The sequence below is a fragment of the Danio rerio genome, chromosome 1 (assembly GCF_052040795.2).
Source record: "Danio rerio strain M-AB ecotype USA chromosome 1, GRCz13ab, whole genome shotgun sequence".
NCBI classification, from domain to species: Eukaryota; Metazoa; Chordata; class Actinopteri; order Cypriniformes; family Danionidae; genus Danio; species Danio rerio.
The window spans coordinates 21,394,425-21,422,329 of record NC_141021.1 but is presented as its reverse complement, the minus strand read 5'-3'; the positions used below and the strand labels follow the sequence as shown (position 1 = coordinate 21,422,329).

The 27,905-nt window shown below is 37.2% G+C and overlaps 1 protein-coding gene and 1 long non-coding RNA gene across 9 annotated transcripts in view; one reads left to right on the top strand and one right to left on the bottom strand.

Annotated features, from left to right (window-relative positions):
- apbb2b (amyloid beta precursor protein binding family B member 2b) overlaps positions 1 to 27,905 on the bottom strand; it is a 92,559-nt gene that overhangs the window by 45,714 nt on the left and 18,940 nt on the right. For all 8 annotated transcript variants that reach the window (XR_015476532.1, XR_015476530.1, XR_015476531.1 and 5 more), the window contains exons 2-5: positions 14,777 to 14,822; positions 8,397 to 8,522; positions 6,816 to 6,861; positions 4,837 to 5,796 (exon numbers count right to left, since the gene is read on the bottom strand). Coding sequence is in view for 4 of the 8 variants with exons in the window: in XM_087237091.1 (XP_087093217.1) it covers positions 4,837 to 5,794 (958 nt within the window). In the remaining 4 variants the exon portion in view is untranslated. The remainder of the gene's footprint in view (positions 1 to 4,836; positions 5,797 to 6,815; positions 6,862 to 8,396; positions 8,523 to 14,776; positions 14,823 to 27,905) is intronic.
- Positions 20,810 to 26,579, top strand: LOC147846796 (uncharacterized). The gene is made up of 3 exons (XR_015476538.1): positions 20,810 to 22,462; positions 23,233 to 24,711; positions 25,175 to 26,579. It is a non-coding gene; the product is annotated as an uncharacterized LOC147846796 (long non-coding RNA).

The following is a 27,905-nucleotide window of genomic DNA, read 5'->3' as shown; positions in this document are numbered from 1 at the left end:
AGGATGTGCAATTTTTCATGGCTTCTACAACGGTTCAAAGAAAAAACATTAAAGATTTCTCGGATATGATGCCACTGTCAGGTCCTGTGTTATTGTATGTATGTATATATATATATATATATATATATATATATATATATATATATATATATATATATATATATATATATATATATATATTTTTTTTTTTTTTTTTTTTTTTGCATAAAATCAAGATCAAGATTTTCTAACGATTCCGTGGATGTAAATAAAAGTAATATGATTAGGGTATTATTAATGTTACTTCTTGAACATATGGTAATCGATCTGTGCAACAATCTGAACGTTATTTACAACTTTATTTCCTGTTATTCACACCCTATGCAAATTCTGTTCACTAAAGTAGTCATCATTGGCGGGCACACATGCATCTTCTCTGTAGTAAACAAACAGTGCGTCAGCTCTTGTATGATTCTGCGGCCGCAAATATATCATTTTATAAAAAGAGAAATGACATTTGAGTGAATTATACCTTATAAATACAGTATGTGATACTTTTAACACCATTTGGAGGTGTCCATGTTGCTGCACAGTAAAATCCTCAGAGTAAAATTTACTCAGTTCAGAGAACATTTGGTCCCTCTCTAAATTGAGCAAAATTTACTCAGCAGCAGAGTTAAAGTTAATGAGACTATGATGGGGTTGATTAAGTGATGATTGAGGACTGATGATGAACACCTGCTGTTAATAAGCAGAAACAGAAGAGAAGCAGCAGCAGCTTTACTCATTGCTTACCTGATTGACTTTATTTCTGTCAGATGTTCACAAAAGTCCATATGAGATTTATTGAGAATTAACTGTTTTAGTTATTTACATTTTACAAAAAAAAAACATGTTTTTTTCCCCTGATGTCACCATCATGGAGAAAAGTGGTTGATTTACTTGGACTCGATTTCTAATGTAAATTTTTCTTTGCTTGCTATGATGACAAGTATAAAGAAAGAACAAGTGATCAAGTTGACTGATCCTGACCAAACCAAACAGGTTGTTAATAAGTAAAGCTGCTGTTTGTGGAGTTCCTTAATGATCCTTTGCTGAGATTTTGAGAGATTTGATGTGTTTTATTTAGTTTATTTTATGTACGGCTCTGACTGAAGGTAGATGTAGTTTTGTGTTTATGTTCTCTGTTTCTGATTATTAACAGCAGGTGTTCTTCATCAGTCCTCAATCATCACTTAATTAACCCCATCATTGTCTCATTAACTTTAAACCTGCTGCTAAGTAAATTTTACTCAATTTAGAGAGGGACCAAATGTTCTCTGAACTGAGTAAATTTTACTCTGAAGATTTTACTGTGTGAGCAACACATATTAAACAATGTGAAATCAACCCCCTTTCTTACTTGAACTTAAAAATATAATTGGCTGAATTGAAGAAAAACTGAATTAAGATTGTGTGTAGGGTTGAATTGAGATCGCAATCTTTTTTCTACTAATTGTGCAGCTTCAATATATTTTGCCTTTAAGTACATATGATTAAGAACAATTTAAATGATAGTTCACCTAAAATTAAATTTCTGTCACCATTTTCTCAGCCTTGACTTATTCCAAACTTTTTTTTTCTGCTAAAAACAAAAGAAACTATTTTGAAGAATGCTGGAAACCTCCATGCATAATAGTAAAAACAAATACTGTTTAAGTCAATAGATAACTATTTTCAAAAATCTTTTTTAAATATATCATCTTTTGTGTTCAACAAAACCAAAAAAACACAAACTGGTTTGGAACAAGTTTAGGGTGAGTAAATGATGAGCATCAAATGATCACCACTTTGAGTGAGCTATTCCTTTAGGCATATCTGACTTTAAGCATAGGTGTTGAGTAGTCAAGTTATTGTTTTTATTTGTCTTTCTCAGCATTACAATGTCTAACTGAATATTGTACATATAACAAGCCACCTGCAGTCTGATTAAATTGTATGCATGTTGGACCACACCAAGCTACAGTTACATTGCCTCTCTCTGTGCAGATCCATTATCTCCAGCAGAAAATGCCAATATATGAATACATATCAAATTATAGCTAATTTATTTGAACATATATGTAAAAATTTGTAATTCCAATAGTTTCAATCCAATGGTTCCAATTATAGATACTCCGATCGTTCGGCCGATAATCACATTTCATGACTCGATCGGTACTCACCAGTTTAGCCGATTATATGAACCGATCGCAGGAGTTTGTTTATGAGTTTACAAGCAGAGGTAGACGCGTGTGTACAGCAGCCACAACAGGAGGTGCATGATGTGTGGGGGCATGAGCCCTCGCGTTACAGCCGTTAAAGCATATGCTGTTGCGGTGCGACCTCTGTTTACAGTTCATTGTAAAGATGTATTAGAATTTCTAGATGTGCATTTCAAATTGTTATCCATCAAATTTGCGCTCCAAATTTTTTCTACATTGAGATATGTTGAATTCTTCTTTCATCATTTGCAATGTTTCCAAATTGCATTGTTTGTAAGTTTTCTTACCAATTGTTGTGGCGGTTCATGCCACTGTGGCGACCCCTGACAAATAATGGAATAAGCCGAAGTCAAATAAATGGATTAATTATTTTCTGTAAAGCTGCTTCTAGCCATGACATGTTCATACCTAAATGGTTATAAAAGACGTGTTTAAGGTATTATATGCAGTATCCTTAATTTATTCTCTTAGATAAGGTGAGATCTCCACTCCACTTTCATACTTAAGAGGGAAAATGTGCTTAAAGCATTATGAAGCTTGAAGCATTAGAATAGGTACTCACTATCGGCTGATCACCATGACAAGGAATCGGTACTCAATATCAGCAGCTAGTTCCAATCCTTTTTGCAATATTTTGAAATATATCTTGTATATACGTATAATATATACTTTATATGTGAAATCCAAATATGAACTTGTATGCCATTTATGTAATCTGCATATATTGCCATATATCTGATATTTATTTTGCTGTGCACATGTTCAGTGATCATGTTTAATACCTGGTAACTAAACAAAAGATGTGAATGTAATCACGTACACCAACATTCAAAGTTTTTGTTTGTTTGATTGATTGACAAAACAGATTTGACGCACTTTTGTTCATGTGTCTAGACCTGCTGTTACTCTTTAAGCACGAAACTTGGCAAGCATACCCTCCAAATGATGAAATAGATGCATCAAGGCAAGATGAATGTGGAGTGGTTTGTTTTACTGTTGTCTGAACACAAAGAGCTGTATGATAAATGTGAAAGCGACTACAAAATGTTAAAACCAGGGAGTTGTATGGAGAGCAATTGCAAATCAAATAGGATTCGTATCATTTCACTTAATTTTCTTTCATGGCATGCAGGTTTTTCCCACAAACACCATCTACAGTCATAGTGTGATTTTGCTCATCACCAGTGGAAATTGCTTGGGTGTGAATGCTGAAAAATGTCTTGAAAAACAAAAAGTGCAAGAAAAAAAATATTCTGTTATGCAACAACCTTCACATATTAATTTTAAGAGTTCACACTTAGCTGATGATTGATTATAAAGCTTATTTGGTATGCTATCCAAATCACACTGAACTGAGCTAAACTGCTAAGCTTAAACACTAAAAACTGAACTACACTGTTCCAGTTACTATGACCATTTATGTGAAGCTGCTTTGACACAATCTACATTGTAAAAGCGCTATACAAATAAAGCTGAACTGAATTGAATTGAATTGAGAGAGCCCTGAGCTCATGAGATCCTCGAGCCCGAAGCTCCCTCCCGTTGCAAGGCGGGAGCAAAGAGGGGAGTTTGAGCTCAGGTAGAACTCGAGAACTCACCTGCTATAGTAGCTGATAAACAGATAGTGATTGCTGTTAAGAGATAAATACTTACTAGGAGCATGTCTATAGTGTTGATTTGGATTAGTCATTTAACTTGAGTTGCATGTTTTTGGACGGTGGGAGGAAACCGGGGAACCCGAGGAAATCCATGTGAGCATAGGGAGAACGTGTAAACTCCGTAAGGAAACGTCGGCTGGCTTGGTAAGGACTAGAACCAGTTCTTGCTGTGAGGCAACTGTGCTAACCACTGGGCCACCGTGCCACCCATCTAGGAATAGAAGAAGGAGGAGTAGGGGTGGAAGGGGGGATTCTTCAAAACGAAGATGGCTGTCATATAGAACTTATAGGTATTTATAGTGGCTTAGAAATGGTCTGATTGGTGAATCATAAATTGAATATCAATCATAAGCATGTGATCCTCTCGAAATTAGTTTTTAAATAAACTTCACAAAGAATATTGTATTATACTTTTACTCAATAGTATTACAAGTTTGGAACAACTTACAAGGTTTACATTTTTTGGGTGAAGCAACTCTTTAAATGAGGGGTACTGAGACCACTCAACAGCAGACTGTAAACTCCAGTCCTGGTGACCAACTGCTATGAACACCTTTGTATGTCTCTACCTTATTTAACATTCTTGATTCAGATTATAAGCATCAATTACAGCTATTAAAATGGGCAATTTACCTCTTCAACAGATAATTTAAAGTAAACTACACAGCACCACACACGCAATAAGAAAACCACTTTTGACAAGTTTTCCTTCACAGCTTCAAACCCGACCCACACTGTGCTGCGTTCACCTAGATCACACTTCAGTGAAGTGTAAAGTCCAAACACACAAAAACCTCTCTGCCAACGCACTTCAGTCAAACTGGAAACCACACATACCACATGAGTGCCACACATCCATGAGACTGAGCCAAAGCACACACACACACAAAACCACACTGAGAAAACCAGCAAGCTATAAACACACATACGCATATGTGAACGTGTGTACTACTGACCGCTCTCTTCAGGTGAGCCCAGCGAAGCGCTGTCCTGTGACAGCGTGGTCCAGCTAGACTCCTCATCGCTGTGTGGAAGGTTCTGGATGCGGTTTAGTGCCCTGTCTGTCTTGGCTCCTGTGCGTGGTCTGTCTTTTTTTGTCTCTGGCGAGGAAGAGGAAGATGAAGAGCCGACAGACAGCAGGGGTGTGTCCTCGGGGCTCTGTGGTTTTCTTGGAGATGCGGGACAGGGATCCTTCTTGTTCTCCAGCAAAGGCTTAGTGATGTCGTCGTCTTGCGAATCAGGCAGCTGGTATGACAGACCATCCAGGCATGACTCCAGATAACTCTTGGTCTTAAGGTGCTCAGGGGACTTCTTGTCTGAAACGATTTCGCTTTTCTCAGATAGAATGAGCAGGTCATCACAATTCTCAACGTGATCCTCCTCATTAGTGTCATCTTCAATTAACTCATTTACTTCCTCATCGACAAGCTCGTTGTTGGCGTCAAAGTCACTGTGAACGTCGTCGACATTAGACTCGCTGTCCAGACTTAATTCCTCAATATTCCTCAACTCATCGTCGATGCTGAGCTCTGATTGGGCTGCTGTGTTTCCATCTTCATCTTCTTCCTCTTCTTCAGTGGTGTTTTTGTTGTGGTCCTGTCTCTCGGCAGCTTTGCGTAACTGATTTGCACCGTTTTTGGCCAGTTTAGGGTTGGCAGTAGTTGCTGATGATGATGATGGTGGCATCACACCTTCGCCGAGACCCATTGCACTCTGAATACTTGTTAGAGCGTACTTCTTCCGGCACTTTGGGGGCGTGGCCTGGCCCTGTTTGATAACATCACCACTGAGTAACTGATTGTGTGAGGAACGCAAACTGAGGGAAGTGGGAGGAGTTGCAGAGGGCCCGTTGCGATTGGCTGCATCCACGGAAGGGGAGGAGTTGTGTGGTGAGGGCACGCAGACTGACATCATGGCTAAGGAGAGAACAGGTAAAAAAAGCAGTCAAAACAACACACACACTCTGTATTCAACAAACAGAGACCAATAGTGTCGTATTATATATATAATTTAATGTTATCTCATCTTCAATGCCCATCATTTTGGCAAAATCAATTTAGAATTATACAAATAAAATAAATACAATAACAATTATTCAAACAGACAAGCAAACAAAGTTTTAATACATTAAAGATATCACTATAAAACATATAAGAAAAATCTGTTTTTTTTTTTTTAAAGTGCATCTAATAATCAAGTAAAAGCAGCATTTTGGCAAAGTTTTTGTCCAGTAGCTGATTGACAGATGAGCAGCAGCCCTTGCTGTTGGTCAGGACACGTCAGGACAGATTAGGTGTAAACAGGGTCAAAGCAGCCAAGTTAAGCAATGCAGAAGCAATTTTTACATGGGGATCACCCATCATTTCCTTTATTAAATGTGAAGGAATATAAAATGCTAATAATATCAGATCGACGCCAGGACTGAATCTGCAATGACGTTCCCATTTGCTCCGTGCTGCTCCTGTGCTACCTAACTGAATTATCACATTTAAAATCAACTTAATCTGATGGGAATTGAATGTGATTACAGCTGATTTAAAACCCAGCGCTTCATTCTTTGATGCGATTGGGTGGAAAATTAAATCAGGTTTGTGCCAAAAGATGAGCTGATTTTTGCCAACACTCAAAGAGTAGATTCATGGAAACACTGCATTCATTACAAAAGAGAATTTAACCAATCATGCAGTAATTCGACATGTTACATAATGACAGACAGACACAAACAGGGCTCCATACTAAAAGAAATTGAGATTTCATTTGAATTTCAAATCTAGTTACTGTTGGCAACAGTAGGGATCTCTTTATGTGCTTCACATTAATTTAATCAAATAACACCATGTGATGAGTCAGGAATTAGTAGCCAGTACATCTCTAGTAGATTTTTTTAGTGAAGAGCCCTGCACAAAAAACCTTCTGTCACAATGGGCTGTCTGACCTTGTACAGGTTTTCTCTTTGAGCCGGAGACACTGTCAGTGTATATCTGCAACAAAGAACATAATTACAGATTTTTATTATCCATAGACATAAAACATTTTTACAATATTGCACACAAGCAAATTCAAACATTTAACATGTTTATGAATTAAATATGTATCATATCCTTTTAAGTAATTATTATTCATGTAATTAAAATTATTTAAATGCTGTTAATATTCAGTAAATATTCAATAGTTTGCAAATAACAACCTGTGTAATATGTTCAAATCTATTTCCATATCCCTGATTATTAATAGCAACCTGCACAGTATGTTCGTCTATTTGTAAATCTCTGATTCTTGTTAATACAACTTGTATATTATGTTCATAGTAAATCCATCTGTAAATATTACCTAGAGTTTTCTACAAATACACTAATAACTATTTACCTACATTAACCGGCCAGTTTGTTAGGTACACCTGTCCAACTGCTTGTTAACGCAAATTTCTAATCAACCAATCACATAGCAGCAACTCAATGCATTTAGGCATGTAGACATGGTCAAGACGATCTGCTGCAGTTTAAATCCAGCATCAGAATGGAGAAGAAATGTGAATTAAGTGACTTTGAACATGGCATGGTTGTTGGTGCCGGACGGGCTGGTCTGAGTATTTCAGAAACTGCTGATCTACTGGGATTTTTACGCACAACCATCTCTAGGGCTCACAGAGATGGGTCCGAAAAAGATAAAATATCCAGTGAGCGGCAGTTCTGTGGGTGCAAATGCCTTGTTGATGCCAGTTATCAGAGGAGAATGGTCAGACTGGTTCAAGCTGATTGAAAGGCAACAGTAACTCAAATAACCACTCATTACAACTGAGATTTGCAGAAGAGCATCTCTGAATGCACAACATATCCAACCTTGAGTCAGATGGGTTACAGCAGCACAGAATTTGGCATCAACAACATAAAAGCAGGGATTCATCCTGCCTTGTATCAGTGGTTTAGGCTGGTGGTGGTGTAATGGTGTGGGGATATTTTCTTGGCACACTTTGAGCCCATTAGTACCAACTGAGCATCGTGTCAACGCCACAGCCTATCTGAGTACTGTTGCTTACCATGTCCATCCCTTTATGACCACAGTGTGCCCAAGAATTCCAGCAGGATAACAAACCATGTCATAAAGCCCAAATCATCTCAGACTGGTTTCTTAAACATCACGATGAGTTCACTGTTCTCAAATGGCCTCCACAGTCACCAGATCTCAATACAATAGAGCACCTTTGGGATGTGGTGGAACAGGAGATCAAGTCAATATAAACCAAAATCTGGGGGAGGGGGAGGGGGGGTCCAACCCGGGACTAGTAAAGTGTACCTAATAAATTGACCGGTTCTTGCACTTGCACTTCTTTCTTTTCTATCTTTCATTGCTTTGCACTTGTGCATAGACAATAAAGTTGAATCTAATCTAATCCAATCTAAAATTCACAATTGAAAATGTGCAGCTTTAATTACAGTTTTGTGAACACATCATATCTGTGTATCATCACAAGTGAACACAAACCCATTCTATACGACGAGCAGTCAGCCGTACTCACCAGGGAGCTGAGGATTGTGGGTATTTCCACAGAGCCTCATGGGCCATGATGTAGAGTCAGCGCATCATCAAGGTTTCAGCGAATCAGCAGCGGGTTATCACCATGGAAGCACTCAAGACATATGCTCTGCACACAATAAAACAATATGATTAGATAGCGTATGGAAATTTCTACTTAATGGGTTTTCACTATGCCCATCCCTCAGCTAAGGTTAGTGATGTGTGAGTGTGTGTGTGACTTCTCCAGCTGTGCGTGTAAACAGCATGGGGTGGGAAAATGTATCTGGAGCGCAATGACAAAAATAACTGTCAGGGTGGAGGCACAAACAGTAACACACACTCAGTCTCCAGGGGAATCACCTAACTGGGTGCTGAATATGAATGAAATCATTTTTCACCGCGCAGATCAAAGGGCATGCATGTATAAACATTAGAACCAAAAATAACTAGGGCTGGGTAATACATCCACACTAAATGTGTCAAATTTAAACCTCCTCTTAAAAGTCACAAGAATTTGAATGCACTTATGAATATGAGCAGTCTGATTAATGTTTTAATAGCAGCAGCATCTCTTATTAAATGTTAGTAAATATATAATCATTGCTCTGCATATATAAGTACACCCCTAACAAATCTATTGTTTAAATTCATATTTTAATAGGAAGCTATACAATATTATATTTGTGCATATACATTAGGTTAGTCAGTACTAAAGCCAAATCTGGAGGTTATCTAACAAAATAACTTAACGATAACAGTCCAAAAACTAGGACACCCAAAAAATCAAGAGAAACAAAAGAAGGAAAAATTTTGTTGAAATTTTGTAGGTTGTAATTTTTTTGCAATAATTTGATTGAATTTAATTGTATTATTTTTCAGTTTCTGAATATGTTTGGTGATTGTATTATTTTATTAAATATATCTGTTTAATAAATCTGTTTTGTTTAAATGCACCAAAATACATGGCCTATATTCACTGAGAAATGGAAAAAAATGGGGTGTACTCAATTATGCTGAGTGTTGTATGTGTGCATGTGTGTGTGTGTGTGTTCAAATCTATCTATCAATATCTCTAAAAAATGTTTAAAGCTTTTGACTTATAATAATAATAATAGTGCATTTGTATTATTTTAGATGCTAAATATTAAAGTCTGTTATTGTCAAGGAAGTTCCTGAGGTTTTCAGTGTATTGATGCAATTCCAACTTAAAGGAAATATTAGTAGCTATTAGTAGAAATAAGTAGTTCATTTTGCACATCATTCCCTTGTATCAAACTAACGGCAACAACTGCCACTATACAAACCCAGAAACTAATTGTCTTTGATTGAAAGTTTTTTTTTTCCAGTGGATTAACTTGCATGCTTTAATTGTTCATCTAAAGAATAACAATGTGCACTAGCAAAATAAACATTGTAAATTTGGATTTCACATAGACTTTAAGATATAAAATTACCCAGCTGTAAAATCATGTGTTTTTTTATTTTATTTTATTTGATCATTATGAAACCTTGTTTCCAATGCCAAATAAATAGGATAACTTGAACTGCAAGTTTACATAAGTTTAAAAAATAATAACCTCACAATTTAGAATTATAAATTCAGAATTGTGCAATGACATGTCGCAAGAAAAATCTTATAATTGTAAATTAAAAAGGCAGAAAAAACATATTAGACTCTGTTTCCTCAAAATAAAAAAATTCTCATAACTTTATATATCACAGTTAAAAAAAAAATTAAATATCACCAAACTGTGAGATCTAAATTGGAACTGAGTGATAAAAGTCAGAATTGTGAGATACACAGACACAATTAACCAGTGTTGGGCAGTAGCGTCAATACAAGTAGTGACGCTACTAGCTTAACTACATTCCTTGTAGCATGGAGGAAGCGTTGCTACTTTCTAAATCAAATAGGTTTTCGGTAGCGAAGCAATTTTTTAGTCAAGTAGCGCAGTAGCGTCCACACCAATGACTGTAAAAAATATGGACGACGCGACAGCCCTTTTTCCCATTGAACGCCTTGAGGGCAAAACGCCTGCTTGACGGGCACAAACTGTCGCAAAAGACTGCTGAAATTGGAGCCAGACATGCGCAGAAGGATTGTCTGATGGAGCCAGAGGAGGAGCCGCGAAAATGAGCAGAGTCGAGCTTCCAATCAAACGCTTTATGTAAAATCAACTACGCCCCCCGAACTTCTCAGCATGCGTTTGCTGTCATATCAACACAAATGGATGTAATAACGTTAACAAATATGAGGGTTTTATATATTCAATCGCGCCAGCTCCAGGCCGCAGCGCATAACTTACTCGCGGCGTCGCGGGCTGATTCCGGCTCGCATGCGGCAGCGCCTGCTCGTTTGGCCGCCGCATCTGGCTCGATTGACTCGGACTGGAATCGGGCAGTGAGTCCAGGCATCCGGAGTAGGTCCAGCAGAGGTAACATTAGTCAGTCTGAGCTCTAAGAGATAAGTCTTCGGCAGGCGAGAACCTAGCCGGAACTGTGTTTTGCTATCTGGGTGGCTAGGCGTGTATCAGCAAACTAATAAAGCCCGAAAAAAGCCCTGAACTTAGCGAATAAACAGTGTTCCACCAGGATCATGTATGTCAGAAACTATAGTTTACTGCTGAACTCATTTTGTCATGGTAAAATAACACAGAAATCGAATAATAACATTTCAGTCTACTTCAGTCTCCTGCCGAAGCTCAGACGCCGCGCTTTGAGAAACTGTCAATCACAGCTGTCAATCACGATGACACGCCCAGCATTAAATTACTGCTAAAAACAAACTGTTTACAAAAATGAAGATCTGCACCTATTTTAGCACAATAACCAGTGCCTTAATCGACCAGAACTATCTTTCGGGACATTTTATTGCAAGTGTAATATTTTTTTTTATTTGGGCTCAAGTCTCCTTCATTAACACGGAGGAGGCGGGCTTTATGACTTGTACTGCAGCCAGCCCCCAGGGGGCGATCTAACGGCCGAAACCTTCACTCAAACGTAGGCTTGCGGCACACTTGGTCCACACAAGCTACATTTACTGATCGCGGATCAATAAGTGATGGCATTGACATTCAAAGTGCCAATGTCTAACCCATGAAAGTAAATCCATATGATGGCGAGAATGACAATTTCTTCTTCTTCCTGTTTTACGGTGATCCGACAACAAACTTTTTGGTGCATTACTGCCACCTCTCGCTCTGGTAGGTGACATCGCCAACCAGATATATATAGTTTAATAGTAAAGGCTAAAGTATACTATGGTAATTACTATTAGTTCATGATAGTTACTAATGATACTACATTATGTAGTGCAATTCATTAATGAAGAGTTGTAAATATATATAGAATACAATGCTTATTCCTATATATTTCTCTTAACTATAAATTCCTATAGTATTTTAATTGTGTAACACTTGGTTTTATTGGATGTTTTGTTTTTGCTGTTATATACTATCATTTGTTTCTGTTTAGTACAGCATATTATTTGCAGTAAATTATTGAAATGAACAATTATGCCTCATATGTTTTTTGACAGTTTTATTGATCACTATGATATGATTGACTTGGATTTAAGTTGCTTCGATTTAAAAATGAAAATTGCAAAAGTAGCTTAAAAAATATATTGTACCTTAGCTTGCCACATTTCCCAGAGGGTAGTTTTTAGTGTAGTTAAGCTACATTTTAAGTAGAGTAGCTGATAGCTTAGCTCGCTACATTTTTTAAGTAGCTTGCCCAACACTGCAGTTCCGATTTTTTTTTTATCAGTGGCACAAAACAAGCCTCCACAGAAAAGAGCGGGAGGGGAAAACAAAGATACAGTGTGAAAAAAAAACAGACAGATAAGCACTGCAATTTGGATTTAGTTTGCTACTTTGTGTATCTGTGCAAAACCCAGACCAGAAAACAAACAGAAGTAGAGCAGTTGAGTGTGGTGAGCTTTAATTAGAGATGTCAGACTGGTGGCAAACCTCCCTGAAATCCCTCTTTCACCATCATCCTACTCTCGCTCGCACTCATGACCTTACAGAAAGCATGTGTGTGTGTGTGTGTGTGTATGTTTGAGTGTTTGAATTGAGCCTGACCACAGTAATTGACCCTTTGCTAAGCTCTGCACCCTTTGGTTACTGTTACCCACTGAAGGAAAGCTCCACAGATCTAGCCTTAAAAATGAATTAAGGATTACAGTGAACATTGTGGTTTTCAGTAAAATGTACTTTTAAAGTACTTGGACTTGAATGAAGTGTGACATTGCAAAGTAAATTCAAAATGAAACACTTATCACAAAGAAAAGCCTCAAAGCACTTAAGCTTCATGTTATGTTTGATTTCTGGGTACAGTTTTTATGATGTTGGTCAAATTGACCCTTATTGTATTAAATACAACTCAAGGAAAATCTCACACTACAAAAAATAATAATAATAATAATAAATTCAGGTAAAAGTTTGACATTATAAATATGATCTTTTCCCATACAAATTATATTAAAACAGTATAAACATCTACTAAAGAAACTTGATTTACAAGTGAACAAATTTAAAATTAATAAAAACTATTATTCATATTTATACTTGGTGTTGAGAAATGCTTCATTATGATTGGCTCTTCATACAGCATGAATCTTTGCATCTAAAAAATGCTGCATCTCCTATCTCTTTGATTGGGGATACATCAATATCTCCAATAGTTTTTCCCAAGTTCAAAATTTAAATTCATATTTAGAATCACCAATTAAATGAAATGATTACTGTATCTTACACTTTGTTTCTAAATGTTTTAATCAACCACAAAAAACAGCATTTTTTTTCATGCTGCCTAAGCTATAAATCGTCACCTTAGAATTATAAGGCCTGCACAGAGTTTTAGCCCCTCATTAAGTGCATGTATTTAATTGTGTAAATGTGTGTAAATAAATATTTATTACGTTTTTTAATTAATTTCACTAATATTATTGTGATATAATAATAATATTAAAATGTTCATGTGATTTGTTTAGAATACAGTTTGGAAAGTTTATGTTCTGTCTTTTAGTAGAGATATTATATGAAAGACTTGCTTTGTTTATCAAATAAGTGGATCATGTTGGATTTGCACTGTAAACATTAAATAAACGTTAAAAATATATTATTTGTTGACTTTATATATTTAGTTTTTAGTTATGATACTCCTAAAATCATTCCACATAAATCCACAGATTTTAACAAAATTCTCTGCAGAAATAGCAAAAAATGTCAGCAGATTCTATCTGGCCCTAACGATCAGACATCATCCTGACAATCAAAGTATTTAAGAATTTGTAACTTGTGTGTTAGACATACTGTATCATCCTCTGAATAACAGACACTGCTCTTTTAAGGTCATTTGCTGTGTGTATTTACTGAGATTCCAGAGCACTAGCCATAACAATGAAGCTGCAGAAACTGTCATAAGAACACACATCTGAAACAAGCCCCTCCCACAGAGAATAATCATTCGATAGTGTTTGATGTTTGATGATTTGCTATACAACTATATAAGTGGCATGTTTTCTGCCTTCTATATACTGTATATACTATAGTCTGACATAATAAATTATTCCTTACATACTGATTGATTAATTTACACATTTTTTGATGTAAAAATGTTTTTGAATGTTTTACAATGGATGAGAAAATGATGTCTGTTTCTTACACAAAGCCATAGAATGGCTTCAGAAGACTAAAGCACAGCACATGAGTCATGTTGACTACTTTAATGGTACTTTTATAGAGCCTTTTTGTCTTTTTAGAGGATGGCAGTATAAATCACCACCACTCTCCTTGTTCTGCAAACAGCAGCACTGTTATTCTGCTTAAGATTTGTGCTAAAGAATAAAGCAATGATTTAAATCTGATGCTGATGACAACCTTTTTTATTGTGTGTCAAATATTCCTTTCAAAACAGTAATGCAATTGACATTCTATAAAATAAAGCTTTCAAGGCTCTGTTGATTGGGAAAAAAAATGTTCTGGCTATTGTTCCCTGGAATGTGTCTTACGAAATGCAATTGCTGCAACTGAAACTTCAGAGAGGACAGACTCCACAGCTGAAGCCGGATTATTGCACACTAAACAACAGAATGAAATACAGCTTCATAGCTCGGTTCTTTTCCACTTCTAACTTCACTTAAAGAAATGAATTCTGCAGCACTTAAAAGAGACAGAGCTCGGCGTCTGGATGCAACAGCTATAATCATAACACACACCCTTAAATCCACTGGAGTCTTTACAAGGAGTGAAAAAAAAGCAGGAATGTGAGGGAAAGCTGAAGAATTCTTGGCATGTCATTTTAAGAAGGCTTTAACTACCCATTTGGGAAAAAAACACAATCACACCCGTCTCACTTATACACACTTAAACATACCTACGTATCTGCAGGTAGAGGTATTTGTCACAGATGAGGTTTCCACCTGTAAAACAGAGAAAAGAATACATTTGTGAATTCATAGTGTCACAATAAATAACAATATTACACAGAAATGTTAGCATGCTAAATAAAGCGCAGTTACTGACGGGCAGTTTCAGCAGCTGAAAATAAAATGTTAAACAAACCACACAGAACACAAGTAAATATGACCTGCTGAATAATCCAACTGAATAAATCAAAAACAGAGAGCGCGGTTCTGTAAAGCACATCCCGCTGAGGGTGAAAGAAAGCAAGACAGACACTTGCGCTCACATACAGGCGGACTGATTCGATTAAAGGACGTTTATTTAGTTGCAGAAAAATGCAACGCTGCAGTTAACTGCTGCTCAAAACTGGACAGATCTCGGCCCTGCCATTAAAGTGCATCCAATCAGTGTCGAGGAAGAAAAAAAACAAACATAGCATGCACATAAACATACACGCATAAACACACAGATGAATGCTGGGAAAGAGGCAGGTCGAGATCGTATTTCAGAGAGGAAAAATCCAAGGCCTTATATCAAAGACTCGCTTTCCAGCAGACTGCACCGAGAAAACAGCTGCCAAATGACAGAGAAGAAAAGAGGGAGGAAAAGACAGAGAGAGAGAGAGAGAGAGAGAGAGAGAGAGAGAGATTGAGTGCAAAGGCAACAGAGAGGAAAAGTAGAAAGAGAAAAGCCATAGCGCTAAGGGTTTCCATCAACATCTGTATAAACAATCTACGCGAAGCTTTCAGACACGTTTATTAGTTGGTTGCCAGATTATACTTTCTTCAATGAGCATTATCCACGCAGCCTGATTAACCCATGATAAAGATACAATAAAAGTTTTTCAGAATAGAATTTAACAAACATAACAACCTAAATTATAGAAGATGAGGATGATCCATTGTGACAAAACTGTAGAATACAATATGCACTCAGCGAAAAATACAACAGTCAACATGGACACTCTAATGAGGGAAGCGAAGCCTTCTAGTAAAGCAGCCAGTCTATGATGATTCTCCAGGGGCAGGACTCAGTCCAGATGTGTGTCCTTTACGACAGTTTCTTCAGCTTCACTGATTTAAACCCTCCGTGATCAGCAAACATGCTGGAATCTCAGAAAATACTTGCCTCACAGACATGAGACACATACATAAAGCTTGAAATATCTACTTTTAAATAAACAAATTGCACTTGAAAACAAATAAACTTATTTTGTAGCGAAAAAAATGTGAGGTACAGGCCATTGAAGCACAAACTTGTAAACAACGAGGTAGCTCTCATTTTGAAAGGAAATTTGTGGTCAGGATTACGTTGGAAATTATGTGAAGTTTATTTATAAACTAATTTCGAGAGGATCACATGCTTATGATTGCTTGCTGCTCATCCCGTATTATTCAATTTATGATTTACCAATCTGACTATTCCTGAGCCACTGTAAACACCCTAAGTTCCATGTAACAGCCATCTACGTTTTGAAGAATCCCCCTTCCACCCTTCTTTCCTAGATGGGTGGCAAGATGGCCCAGTAGATAGAACTGATGCCTCACAGCAAGAATGTCACTGGTTCCTCCCACCGTATAAAAACATACAACTTAAGTTAATTGACTAATCCAAATCAGCACTATAGACATGATTTAAGTAAGTAGTTATCTATTAAGAGCAATCACTATCTGTTCATCAGCAACTACAGCAGGGGAGTTCTCGAGTTCTACTTGAGCTCCAACTCCCCTCTCGCCTGAGGGAGGAAGCCCCAGGCTCGAGGATTTTATGAGCTCAGGGCTCTCTCCCGAGACAGCATGCCAAACAAGCTTTTTAATCAATTAACGATAATATGAAACAACGATAATCAATGAACGACTTATATGAAAGAAAGGGACTTTGATTGTGATGCTAACTACTTCAAAATAATATCTACACATCTACACAAATTAAACAATCTACACACAAAAATTTACAAAAACATCAGAAGCAAATGCTTAGAAATGCCCAAAATGGATTTGCACTCAAGTTAAATTTCGTTAAAATAACACAAACAGTTTATTTTGCTCAGAGGAGACAGTGCATTGATATTACTTTATGCCCATTTTGATTTCTAAAAATGTTTGTACAAAAGACTAACAGCCATAGTCAAGATTTTGATACATAATGAAGTTATTTCAGTTTGATTTTCAACTAACTCCACTGTACTGTCAAATGAAAATTGGAATATAAAGCTTGAGCTGCATGAGATACTTTTGTGTTTTTTCAGATTTTCTTTATTTAAAATGCTTTATGCTCAGAAAAAAGAAGGCCTTTTTAAAAAATCTTTCTTCTGTTGTCTGAAAAAGAAGGATATGTGGCTTTGAACAACACCAAATGAGTCAACTGCCAGCAACAGACACCAAATGGGGACTTTTGCTTAAATCCGCTACTTATTGAAGAAGTCCCCAGTAATCCCAAATGTGTTTTCACATGCAAGCTTCAGAACAGATTTGAACAAAAGAACTGTGCCAACTTTTGTCCTAAAAAGACAAAAATTTCTGAATCAAAATCTCAAACATTTCTCATCAAAGTCTCTCAAGTATAAGTTATGGAAGACATATTCTTTTCACAACTTTCAATATAAAGTCTCATTCACTAACATTATTAAATGCTTTGTGTGATAAAATAAAATTGACAGATACAACATCAACATATGTGGCAGAACAATTGTTTTGGTTAATTTTAAAATACTTAACTAATGTTAAAACCCAAAACAGTTTACATCTTCTGTCAAACATAAAAGAAAAATGGAAAATGGTGCACATCGACTTAGTAGGACAAAAATGTTTTGTCCATCATTTTCCAACATTGTTCTAAATATGTTCCTTTGTGTTCAACAGAAGAAGTGTTTGGAACAAAATGGAAGGTGAATAAATGTTGACAATAGAAAATTTTAGTGTGGACTATACCTTTAACAACTGGAACCTTGCCTTAAAGTGTTACCTGTACTCTCTATAAATCTACATCAACAATTTCCTCATTTCTATTTCTAGAAGACACATCTGTGGCAAAGTTGATGAATTAAACTATAACTGAAGTCCCATGAGACCCCACATGTTCTTCTGGACTACTGCAAACAATCGTTCAGGAACTATTTTTGATGACTGTGTACTGCCACAGTTTATAAATTAAACAAATTCTAATGACTATAAGTAACACTTGTGTAGAAAAAAACTTTCATAAATGCTGTCCCCAAAAGTAGCTGGGTCGGATTAAATGCATGCACAGCACTTCAATAGTTCATATCTGCTGTGTTGCTGCTGATCAGAAAATGCTGACAGGCATCAACTGAAGGCTGTTTCTTCAGTCTGAAGGCTAATGCAGTCTGTTCTGATACTGCTCATATAAAGAGTGACAAGTACGCATAGATTATATCATTCCCTAATAACCAGCATAAGATGAAACATGATGGAGCATCATAAATCAATGCTGTCAAGCCGGACAAACGCACAGCTAAAAGTTACGTAAGGATCAGATGAGGAATATTGATAGACTGACGCTGCTATGACCAATGTGGCCGGAATTTTGTTTACATAATCTATTCCTGCAATTTGAGAAGAAAAGTATTTACCTAAAATAATAAATCCATTTCAGTGATTAAAAAATGAGTTTTAGTCATTTTAAAAACATTACAATTGATTGAAAATATGATCTTGCTGAATTTGACAACAATTTCTTAAAAGTTAAACAGAAATACTGAAAGAGCTCATTTATTGTTTAACAAAAAATGTATGTTATGAATTAAAAAAATCTAAATTTCATTATAAATTATATAAATTATACAATCATTCCTAAAGGTAGTGTATTATTAATATTTGTATTAGTAGTAGTGTCATATTTCAGTTATAAAGATGAACTAAAGTGTTATTTTAATTGATCGTTGTAAGGACACTTGTGTGTACACAAAGACTATAAAATATACAAGACGTGGGATTCGTATAGTTTTGAATGGATGTAACAGTCAATATGGCAAATGAAGCCCCACCTACTAATACAAGAGCCAATCAGTGATCGCTATAGACTGACATTTCATTTTTTGTGTGCTCTTACGACAGATTGTGTGGTCAACAAATGCACTGGAATCTTAGCAAGTACTTGCTTCACAGACATAAGAAATATACCCACATAAAGTTTGAAATCACTACTTTTAAACACACCAATTACACTTGATAACAAAAGCTTTTTGGTTTTGTAATCTGTATGAAATGAACGTGAGGTACAGTCCTGTCAAACGCACATCACATGACAGCAACTACACGAACACCCACAAACTTGTAAATAAAGAGTCGCTGTCATTTCTGGAGGAGATTCGCCATCAAGAAAAAGTTGTGAATTACTTCTGAAGAGCAGCGTGATCAGATGATCATTATCCAGAGGATGATAATGTGTAGAATGGCCATAAATTAGGTTGGTGTTGTGATCTCGTTACTTTTGAGTGTGCATGAGCAGTAGCTTGGGCAACCTGAAAAAATGGCGATATTGTTTGATTCAAACATTTAGAAACTAAACTTATGAGACAGATGTTGTTTAATTGTATTGGTGATTCCAAGTTTGTAACATAATCATAAGTGTAACGAAGTGGCTGACACAGAGGGATCCATTTGCAGTATTTTTATTAAGTGTGGTTTATTCATAAACTAATTTCGAGAGGATCACGTGCTTATAATCAACACGGCTGGCTCCTTGTTAGCTCCGTAATCAGCCCTATTAGATGATTACAGAAGCATTATAAATAACCTGAGTTTTTTACTCCAGTTATCTTCATCTTGAAGCTTCCCCCCCTTTCCACCCCTACATCCTCCTACTTTTTCTGATCGGGCGACACGGTGGCCCAGTGGCAAGCACTGTTGTCTCACAGCAAGAACACCGCCAGTCCAACCCATCGGGCCGGTTGGTGTTTCTGTGTGGAGTTTGCATGTCCTCCCCGTGTTCGCGTGGGTTTTCCCCGGGTTCCCCGGTTTCCTCCCACCGTCCAAAAACATAAACCATAGCCAATCGACTGAAACAAATTATCACCCAATACAACCTGAGTTTACACTTCTCACGGTGACAAGCAGGGGAGTTCTCGAGATCTACCTGACCTCGAATTCCCCTCTTACCCTTCTAACGGGAGGGAGCCCCGGGCTCGAGGATATTACGAGCTCAGGGCTCTCTCCCAGGACAGCATGCCAAATACGCTTTATTGATTATCAGCTAAGTGTGAACTCTTGAAACACAGTTTAATAACAAATAGCACACAGATGTAATGCTTGTGCGAACTCACATCAAACACAGTATGGTCATAGGGCTGGCGGCAGATAAACACAGGATGAGTATGCAGGCATGGGTGAAAGGCAGGTGGCTAATATCAAAGTCAGTGAGCAGGCTAGAGTTCAAGGCAGGCGGCGTGGATCAGAGTCGGGATTCAGGCAAAGGTACAAGGCAGGCGGCAGGCAGGACAAGGTCGATAATCTAAGCAAGGTAACAACGGGGAAGCAGGCAAGGATGAGAAACGCTCAGTAGTGTTAGCCGGGGCAGAACAAGACTTCGCAATGAACTGGAGTGTGTGTGCTGCTTATATGTGTGAGCGTGGGTCATTAACTGAATGAGCTGCAGGTGTGAATGCTGTCAGTGTAAGTGGATGACTTAATGTTAGAAGTCCGGTGATGATGACCTCTGCTGGCCAGCGAGGGGAATGACTGGGACCAAGTCGGTGACTATAAGCTTGGCGAACAGTTTTGGAGAATTTGATGTTTCCCTATTTGGACAGAATGCCAAAGCATACTGGCCGAGAGGTGCTTCAAAGATGGCCGCTGAGTAAAATTACTTGCCTTAAAGGGACTTTGGTGTACATAATATTATGATAGTTTTTCTATCAAAAAATGGTAAAACAGTGACATGACTATAAACATAAAGAGATAAGTGTCATGTTTGTGTCATAGACCATACCATGCTGTCCTTTTACACACGCAGAACACGCAAACTTCATATTTCAATTTTTTTTCGGTTTAATATTGTTTAATATTGTTTTAAGAGTTCACACTTAGCTGATGATTGATTATAAGCACGTTTGGCAGGCTGTCTCAGGAGAGAGCCCTGGGCTCCCTCCCATTTGCAAGGCGAGAGAGGAGCCTTGAGCTCAGGTAGATCTCGACAACTCCCCCCTTGATAAGAGCTGATGACTTAAATGAATGCTATAAAGATATATGCTGCTGGATGAGAGATTGACAGTAGTGCTAAATTTAGATTGATCAATTCACTTGTTGTGCATGTTTTTGGAATGTGGGAGGAAACCGGAGGACCTGGGGAAAACCCACGCGAGCACGGGAAGAACATGCAAACTACGCACAGAAACGACAGCCGGCCTGTTAACGGACTAGAATTGGTGACGTTCTTGCTGTGAGGCAACAGTGCTAACCACTGGGCCACCGTGCCGCCCTATAGAGGGAAAGGTGAAGTCGTAGGGGTGGAAGGGGGGATTCTTCAAATCGAAGATGACTGTAGTGAAAAACCCTGGCTCTTTATAGTGGCTTAGGAATGGCCTGATTGGTGGATCATACATGCTAATGCAGAACCAGCCGTTTTCAATCATGATCACGTGATTCTCTCGAAATTAGTTTATGAATAAACTTCACTATGTGACGCCGAAGACGTTTTTTTTTATTTGTCTTTAGTCATTTAGAGAAGGGAAGGGTGTAGTTAGTGGGTGTTTAATTTGTTATTTTCTTTGATTTGGCACCTATTATTGTCCTTCCCTCTTTCAGGTTTGATTTAATTGATTAATTTGCAAACATTTGTAAATATACTTTGGGTAATTAAATCTTCTTTTTTTAAATTTCTTATCTTTTTTGTAAATAAAGTGACTCACTTTTTGCTCAGACCTTTGTCTGTGTCGATCCATAGCAGCTAATGTCTCAGGGGAATTTAAAAAGATATTGGGTCGTCATAATTATGTTTTGCTCTTTTTATCCTCCAAGCCACACAGGCGTAACAGATTTTCACAAACACTGATATGAATTCTATCTTTAACTTTACCTGCTCAAAGAAAACAAAGAAAATATTGAACAAAATTCAAGTATGCTTTTTATTAAGCATCGTCGAATGGCAGGGAGCTAATTTCACTTCGAGTGAAAATCACACAGGTATGAATGATGATAAATGTTCTCAAAAATGTGTACGATGAGGAGGAGGGAAAATTGTCCTGGTGTGCATGAACCTATAGAACCTTATATAAACTTCCCTCTACAGTACTTCCTTCGTAGCATTCACACCCCCATCCAATAGTATCTGGATGCAGCCTTTATGATGCAAGCTGAGATTGCATCACTCACCGATGCAATGTCAGACACAATGCACTTAATGGAATGAGTGACGTTACTGTGACGGGTAGGGTTAGGGGTGGGGTTAGGTGAGCGCATTAAAAAGCATTGGAGGTAGCTCCGATTGCACTGCACCGAGTCTGCAGCCAGACCCCTCTCCCCACATCAGGGAGGTAAACAGAGTGACAGCAATATCAGATGCTGCATTCAACAAAATTAATCTAGAACTAAAAACCTCCCCAATTCTTGTGGTTCAAAGATACCAAAAATCATTCATTCCGCCAAATGTTATACAGTCACGGTAGGAAATTTTAAAACCTCAGGTGAGAAAGCCATCGGTATATATATATATATATTTTTTTTTTTTTCACATTCAAATCAACTGTGCTATTTAAAAAAACTTTAGATTTATTGGAGATATTTTGGATTTATTGGGATAGTTTACCCAAAAATGATAAAAAATACATTAAAAATGCTTTTAAGTTTGGTCTCTTTCTACTTAAGTTGATATCTCAAAAAATGAGCTTACAGTCAGATTTTGTTTGGGTGTCCTTCATGACATTTCATGTGCATTGCTATTTTTTTCTATTGTCGTTTCAGGTTTTAAAATAGGTCTATAAAAATCTGACTTACAAAATGTAGTTGTCTTAAATTTCAGATGTTCAATAATCAAGGTAAGAAATACAAATTCAAAACATTTCTAAAAGTATATAATCAGTATTATTAAATTACAATTGTTAATAATTCAATTTAACACAATTCAAATATAAACTGTTTTGGCATTTATTAGCTCCATAAATGCACGCATGCGATGAACATTTTGCAATGAAAACTGGTCGCACGACAACAATTTATCCACTCGCACAAATGCTCCCAAATATATTTGGGATCACATATTGTATATGTAGGTCACATATACAAAATTAAAGCATATATATTGAGGTCACATAGACAAAATTGTGCACATATGCAACTAAAACAGTTACAATTTCAACCCCTGCAAATTCAAGCTGGTTCAAGCACTTCGTCCAAAATCCAAGCACTTTTCTAACCTTGAAGACACTATATTAAAAATCAAGCATTTTCCAGGATTTCCAGCACCCGTAAGAACCCTGTCAGTTGCGTATGGCCCTGCATATTCTGTTTGAAACTTTGAAAGCTTTAGTTCCCATTCATTATGACAGAATAAAATGAAAAAGAGCAACTAGCACATTCTTTTTGAATTACACACATTTAAAATGACAATTACTTTAAATTGTCTTAAGCTTCGCTTATGAACTATCCCTTTAAGTGCATACAAAAATGTCTCAAGATTCAGCCAATAAAGCAGTGCAGAAGATAAAAGGCTCAGGTCTGGATCAGGAACACACATGTAGGAGCATTCTTGTCCCTTTCACAGACAAACACATGACCACAGTGTGCTGTGTGAGAGCCAGAGGCACAGCACAGGAGCTGAAATCAGCCCAAAAACCCATTTCCTGTTCCAGCAGCTCACAGGAATTGGGGGAGGGAGATGGTGGGCGTCACTAAAAACAAGTCCATCCTTCTCAGACTTGATCACTAATGCCAAACATCTGGAGTGGGCTTTCGCTCTTTTTCACACACACAAACAAACACGCACATTCAAAGAGAGTACATGCAACAAGTACAACCCTGCACCACTTTGGATAATGTTTCAGTGATGTCATCATGATGGTGGTGACATTCCACAGCTCTGGACTAGTAATGCTAGTAATAAGCAGACACTCGATATCCCACATAGTCACTTCATTTAGTTTTTTTATATTCTATAATTAATTTGGTGGTGGGGAATAAACTTATGAATACTTTAAAGTGTCTGGCAACAGAAGTGTATACTGGCCTGACTGAGTTATAGACTTGGTCAATCCCATTTGTATGAGCAAAAAATAATAGCTTGACCTCTAGTTGATCATAAGGAAAAGTGTCAGAATGTAGATTTTTCTGAATAATCATCAGTTGAACTGCATCCCCATCATCACAAATACTGCAGACCAATTAGAAACCAGATGGAGCCAAGATTCTCACAGAAATCAGTCAAGTTTAGTGAAGGAAAAATCATGGTTTAGGGTTACATTCATTATGGGAGCATGCAAGAGATCTGCAGAGTGGATGGCAACATCAACTACCTGAACACATCAAAGTTCCAGAAAACAAAGAAGGTTAAGGTGCTCCAGGATTGGCCAGCCCATTCACCAGACGCGAACATTATTAAGCATATCTGGAGCAAGTTGAAGGAGGAGGCATTGAAGATGAATCCAATGAATCTTGATGAACTTGGAGTGCTGCAAGAACGCTTTCTTTGCCATTCCAGATGACTTTATTAATAAGTTATTTGAGTCATTGCAGAGATGTATGGATGCAGTCGTCCAAGCTCATGAGAGTTATAAACAATATTAATTCTTTTCCACTGCACCATGACTTGGTATATTCTACACAGTGCATTATATCTGTTAAGTGACAAGACTTTTGTTTAAGCAAAGTCAGACCTTACTGTCCTAGGTAAATAATTAAAAAAATCAAGGCAAGCTCATATTTTATTTTGGTAAAATAAGTGTAATCTAGAGCAGTGGTTCCCAAAGTGGGGGTCGGGACCCCCCAAGGGGTCGCGGGGCAATGAAGGGGGGGGTCGCCTGGTGATTTCCACAAATCGATTTATTTTTATTAAACCATAGGAATTAACATATTTTATCTATAACTATACTGAAAATAAATATAGTCGTTTATAGTTACTATATACTATATAGTTACTATAGTAGCTTATAGTTACTAGTTCTATTGGATTGCGACCCCTGGGGTAATTACATTATATTAAAGGCAGCAATAGCGTCAGATGCATTTTGATTTTATAACATCAGGTTATACTTTCTGGCACATTTAAAGCACTGACACAAATTTAATTGGTGTGTCTGCGTCATTGCATGCAAGGTTTCTGTATCTATAACCACCTTAGAGGATATTGGGGGTCGCGAGTCACTGGCATTGTTATTTTGGGGGTCGCGGGCTGAAAAGTTTGGGAACCCCTGATCTAGAGGCCTTTCCCTTTTATATACAGTAAGCTATTTCTGATAGGAAATGACCAACTAGAAGTTAAGTTATTACTTCTTGTTCCTAAAACATGAATAGGTGATAAGATTTTTGTCAGGTAGTGTATGATATACCACTTAGTTTTAGGTTTGATATAAGGTCTCACTCAAATGTTTGTGGTTAGTACATTTTAAAGGAATTCTGCTTAATTAAAAGATGAATTTTCAGGAGCAACTGCTCTAGGCTTTAGTGTCACGTGATCCTTTAAAAATCGTCATAATTTGCTGATTTGCTGCTTAATATTTTTGTTGAAACTGCTGCTTTTTATTGATGAATAGAAAGTGCTGTCATACAGCCTTTTGTAGCAATGCACATTGTAAAAATTATCCGTTAATTAACACTTAGCTTGTGATTAATGAGTGTGTTCTGTATATTTACCCTTTAAAGGGCTCCTATTATGCCCCTTTTGGTGTCTATAAACTTTGTCTGTCTCTTACAGTTCTGTGAAAATACCCATTAGATCATTTATTATAACCTGCTAAGAATGTAATTTTTTAGGTCAGAGGGAAATAAACAGCAAAATGACAGAAAGGAACCAGTCACAGATATCACAGTAAGTATGTACCAGGATGTTTCCGAATGGTTATGTGATGCCTTTGTTGTGGAGTAGTGCTGCACAAAATTTCGTTTTAGCATTAGTATCGCAATATGCGTATCCACAATGGTCACATCACTGGATTTGCAATGTCAAGCATGGCTTAGAGCAGGGGTCACCAATCTTGGTCCTGGAGGGCCGGTGTCCCTCCAGGGTTTAGCTCCAACTTGCCTCAACACACCTGCCTGGTTGTTTCAAGTATACCTAGTAAGGCCTTGATTAGCTGGTTCAGCTGTGTTTGATTAGGGTTGGAGCTAAAATCTGCTGGACACCGGCCCTCCAGGAACAAGTTTGGTGACCACTGGCTTAGAGAGTTGGCTTTGGAGATTTTTAGGAAAGTTTATTGCATTCGTTTAGTTTTTTGCCTGTTAAAAATAAAGTGAGTTTACAGCAAACAGGCACAAGAAACCATAGCGTTTGTAGCTTTAACAAAGACTAGTTCAATTAATTTTACAGTGAAGACTGCAACGTGTCATTTTACTTTAGATTTTTAAATATTTGTGTTCAACTGCCATTAAGATTTGCCAGACAGATATGAAGCACTTTTATCTCATTTGTATGTTTCCCCCCTAAAAATCTAGTTTAAATTTCAATTTAATAATTATGCAGACACTCTCCACTACAAATCACCCAAAACCATCTGAAATTGGGAATTCTTCCCAAAAAAAGTTATTCAATCTATCTGGTAAAATATATATCATTTTGCAATGTATATCGTTGAAAAATAAAGTATTGCAATGTCAATTATATTCCAATATCGTGCAGCCCTATTGTGGAGTTTATTAAGCTTTTCCATATTTTGTGTGCAGAGCCACACAAAATGTTCGCTCTGCGCACACACACACACACACACACACACACACACACACACACACACACACACACACACACACACACGAGTTTAACGTTTCACTGATTTTGTATGTTTACTCACAGCAAATCACAGGATGATCAACTAAATAAATGCTTCATGGGGATCTATTTTTTTACTGTATAAAATAAACATGATTAAATGTCCACAAACAGGGACTCTTATCGTGTGATTGAAGCATCCTCGTTTATAGTTGTACATGACACTATGCTCTGGTGAATCCAGGGGTTATTACTTAAATAGCGCTTTTATGGTCTTTTCTTTATTCAAGAATATTAGATGTTGTGGAGACATTTACATCAGGCATATATTGTAAAATGTACTGTACCCAGTAGTTTAAAGTAACTAATTACAAATACTCAAATTACTGTAATTGAGTAGTTTTTCTCAGGAATTGTATTTAAGTTTTAAAAATGTGTACTTTTACTTTTCCTTGGGTACATTTTTAGTGCTGTATTGGTACTTTTACTCTACTGCTTTCCTTTAACCTGCAGTCACTACTTTTCTTGTCTATGGGGTTTGGAAAATTCAGTCCTGTAATTCCTGTCTAATCAAATTGCACATAGAAGGTAAAATCACATCATAATGAACTACCTCAAGACATGGGCGATTTATAATTGCAGCAAACTGTTTGGAAGCATTAAAAGTGTCCAAGATGGTGTCCAAAATCTTAACATGCATTGACCCAGAGACTGTTTAGATGCATGTCACTGATGAGAAGATGGATGGAGAAGAACGGATGTTTACTCAGTGATGACCGAAACGGCCTTAAACATCCAGCAGGCACGAGACTTCAACATGACGTCAGATTGACATTGTGCCCTAACGTCATAGGGAAGTTGCATTTTGTTTTGAAATGAAAATCAGGTTGACGTCAGACCAACATCAATGTCCAACGTCCAACCTAAAACCAACCAAATGTCAACGTCTAATAATGTTACAGCTTAATATTATGTGGACATTGTCACTATGACGTCTATCAGATGTTGGATTTTGGTTGCCATACCTGATGAATAAATGTCAGTACTTGACGTTAATATGACGTTGGTTTAAGATGTTGGCTCAACGTTGGAATTTGGTCACTTTCTAACAACCTAAAATCAACCAAATATCAATGTCATTTGATGTTATTACTGGACAATAAAATAACGTTAGCTAGACAATGAATTTGTCACCTGATATCGCAACCTAAATCTAATCTAATATAAAA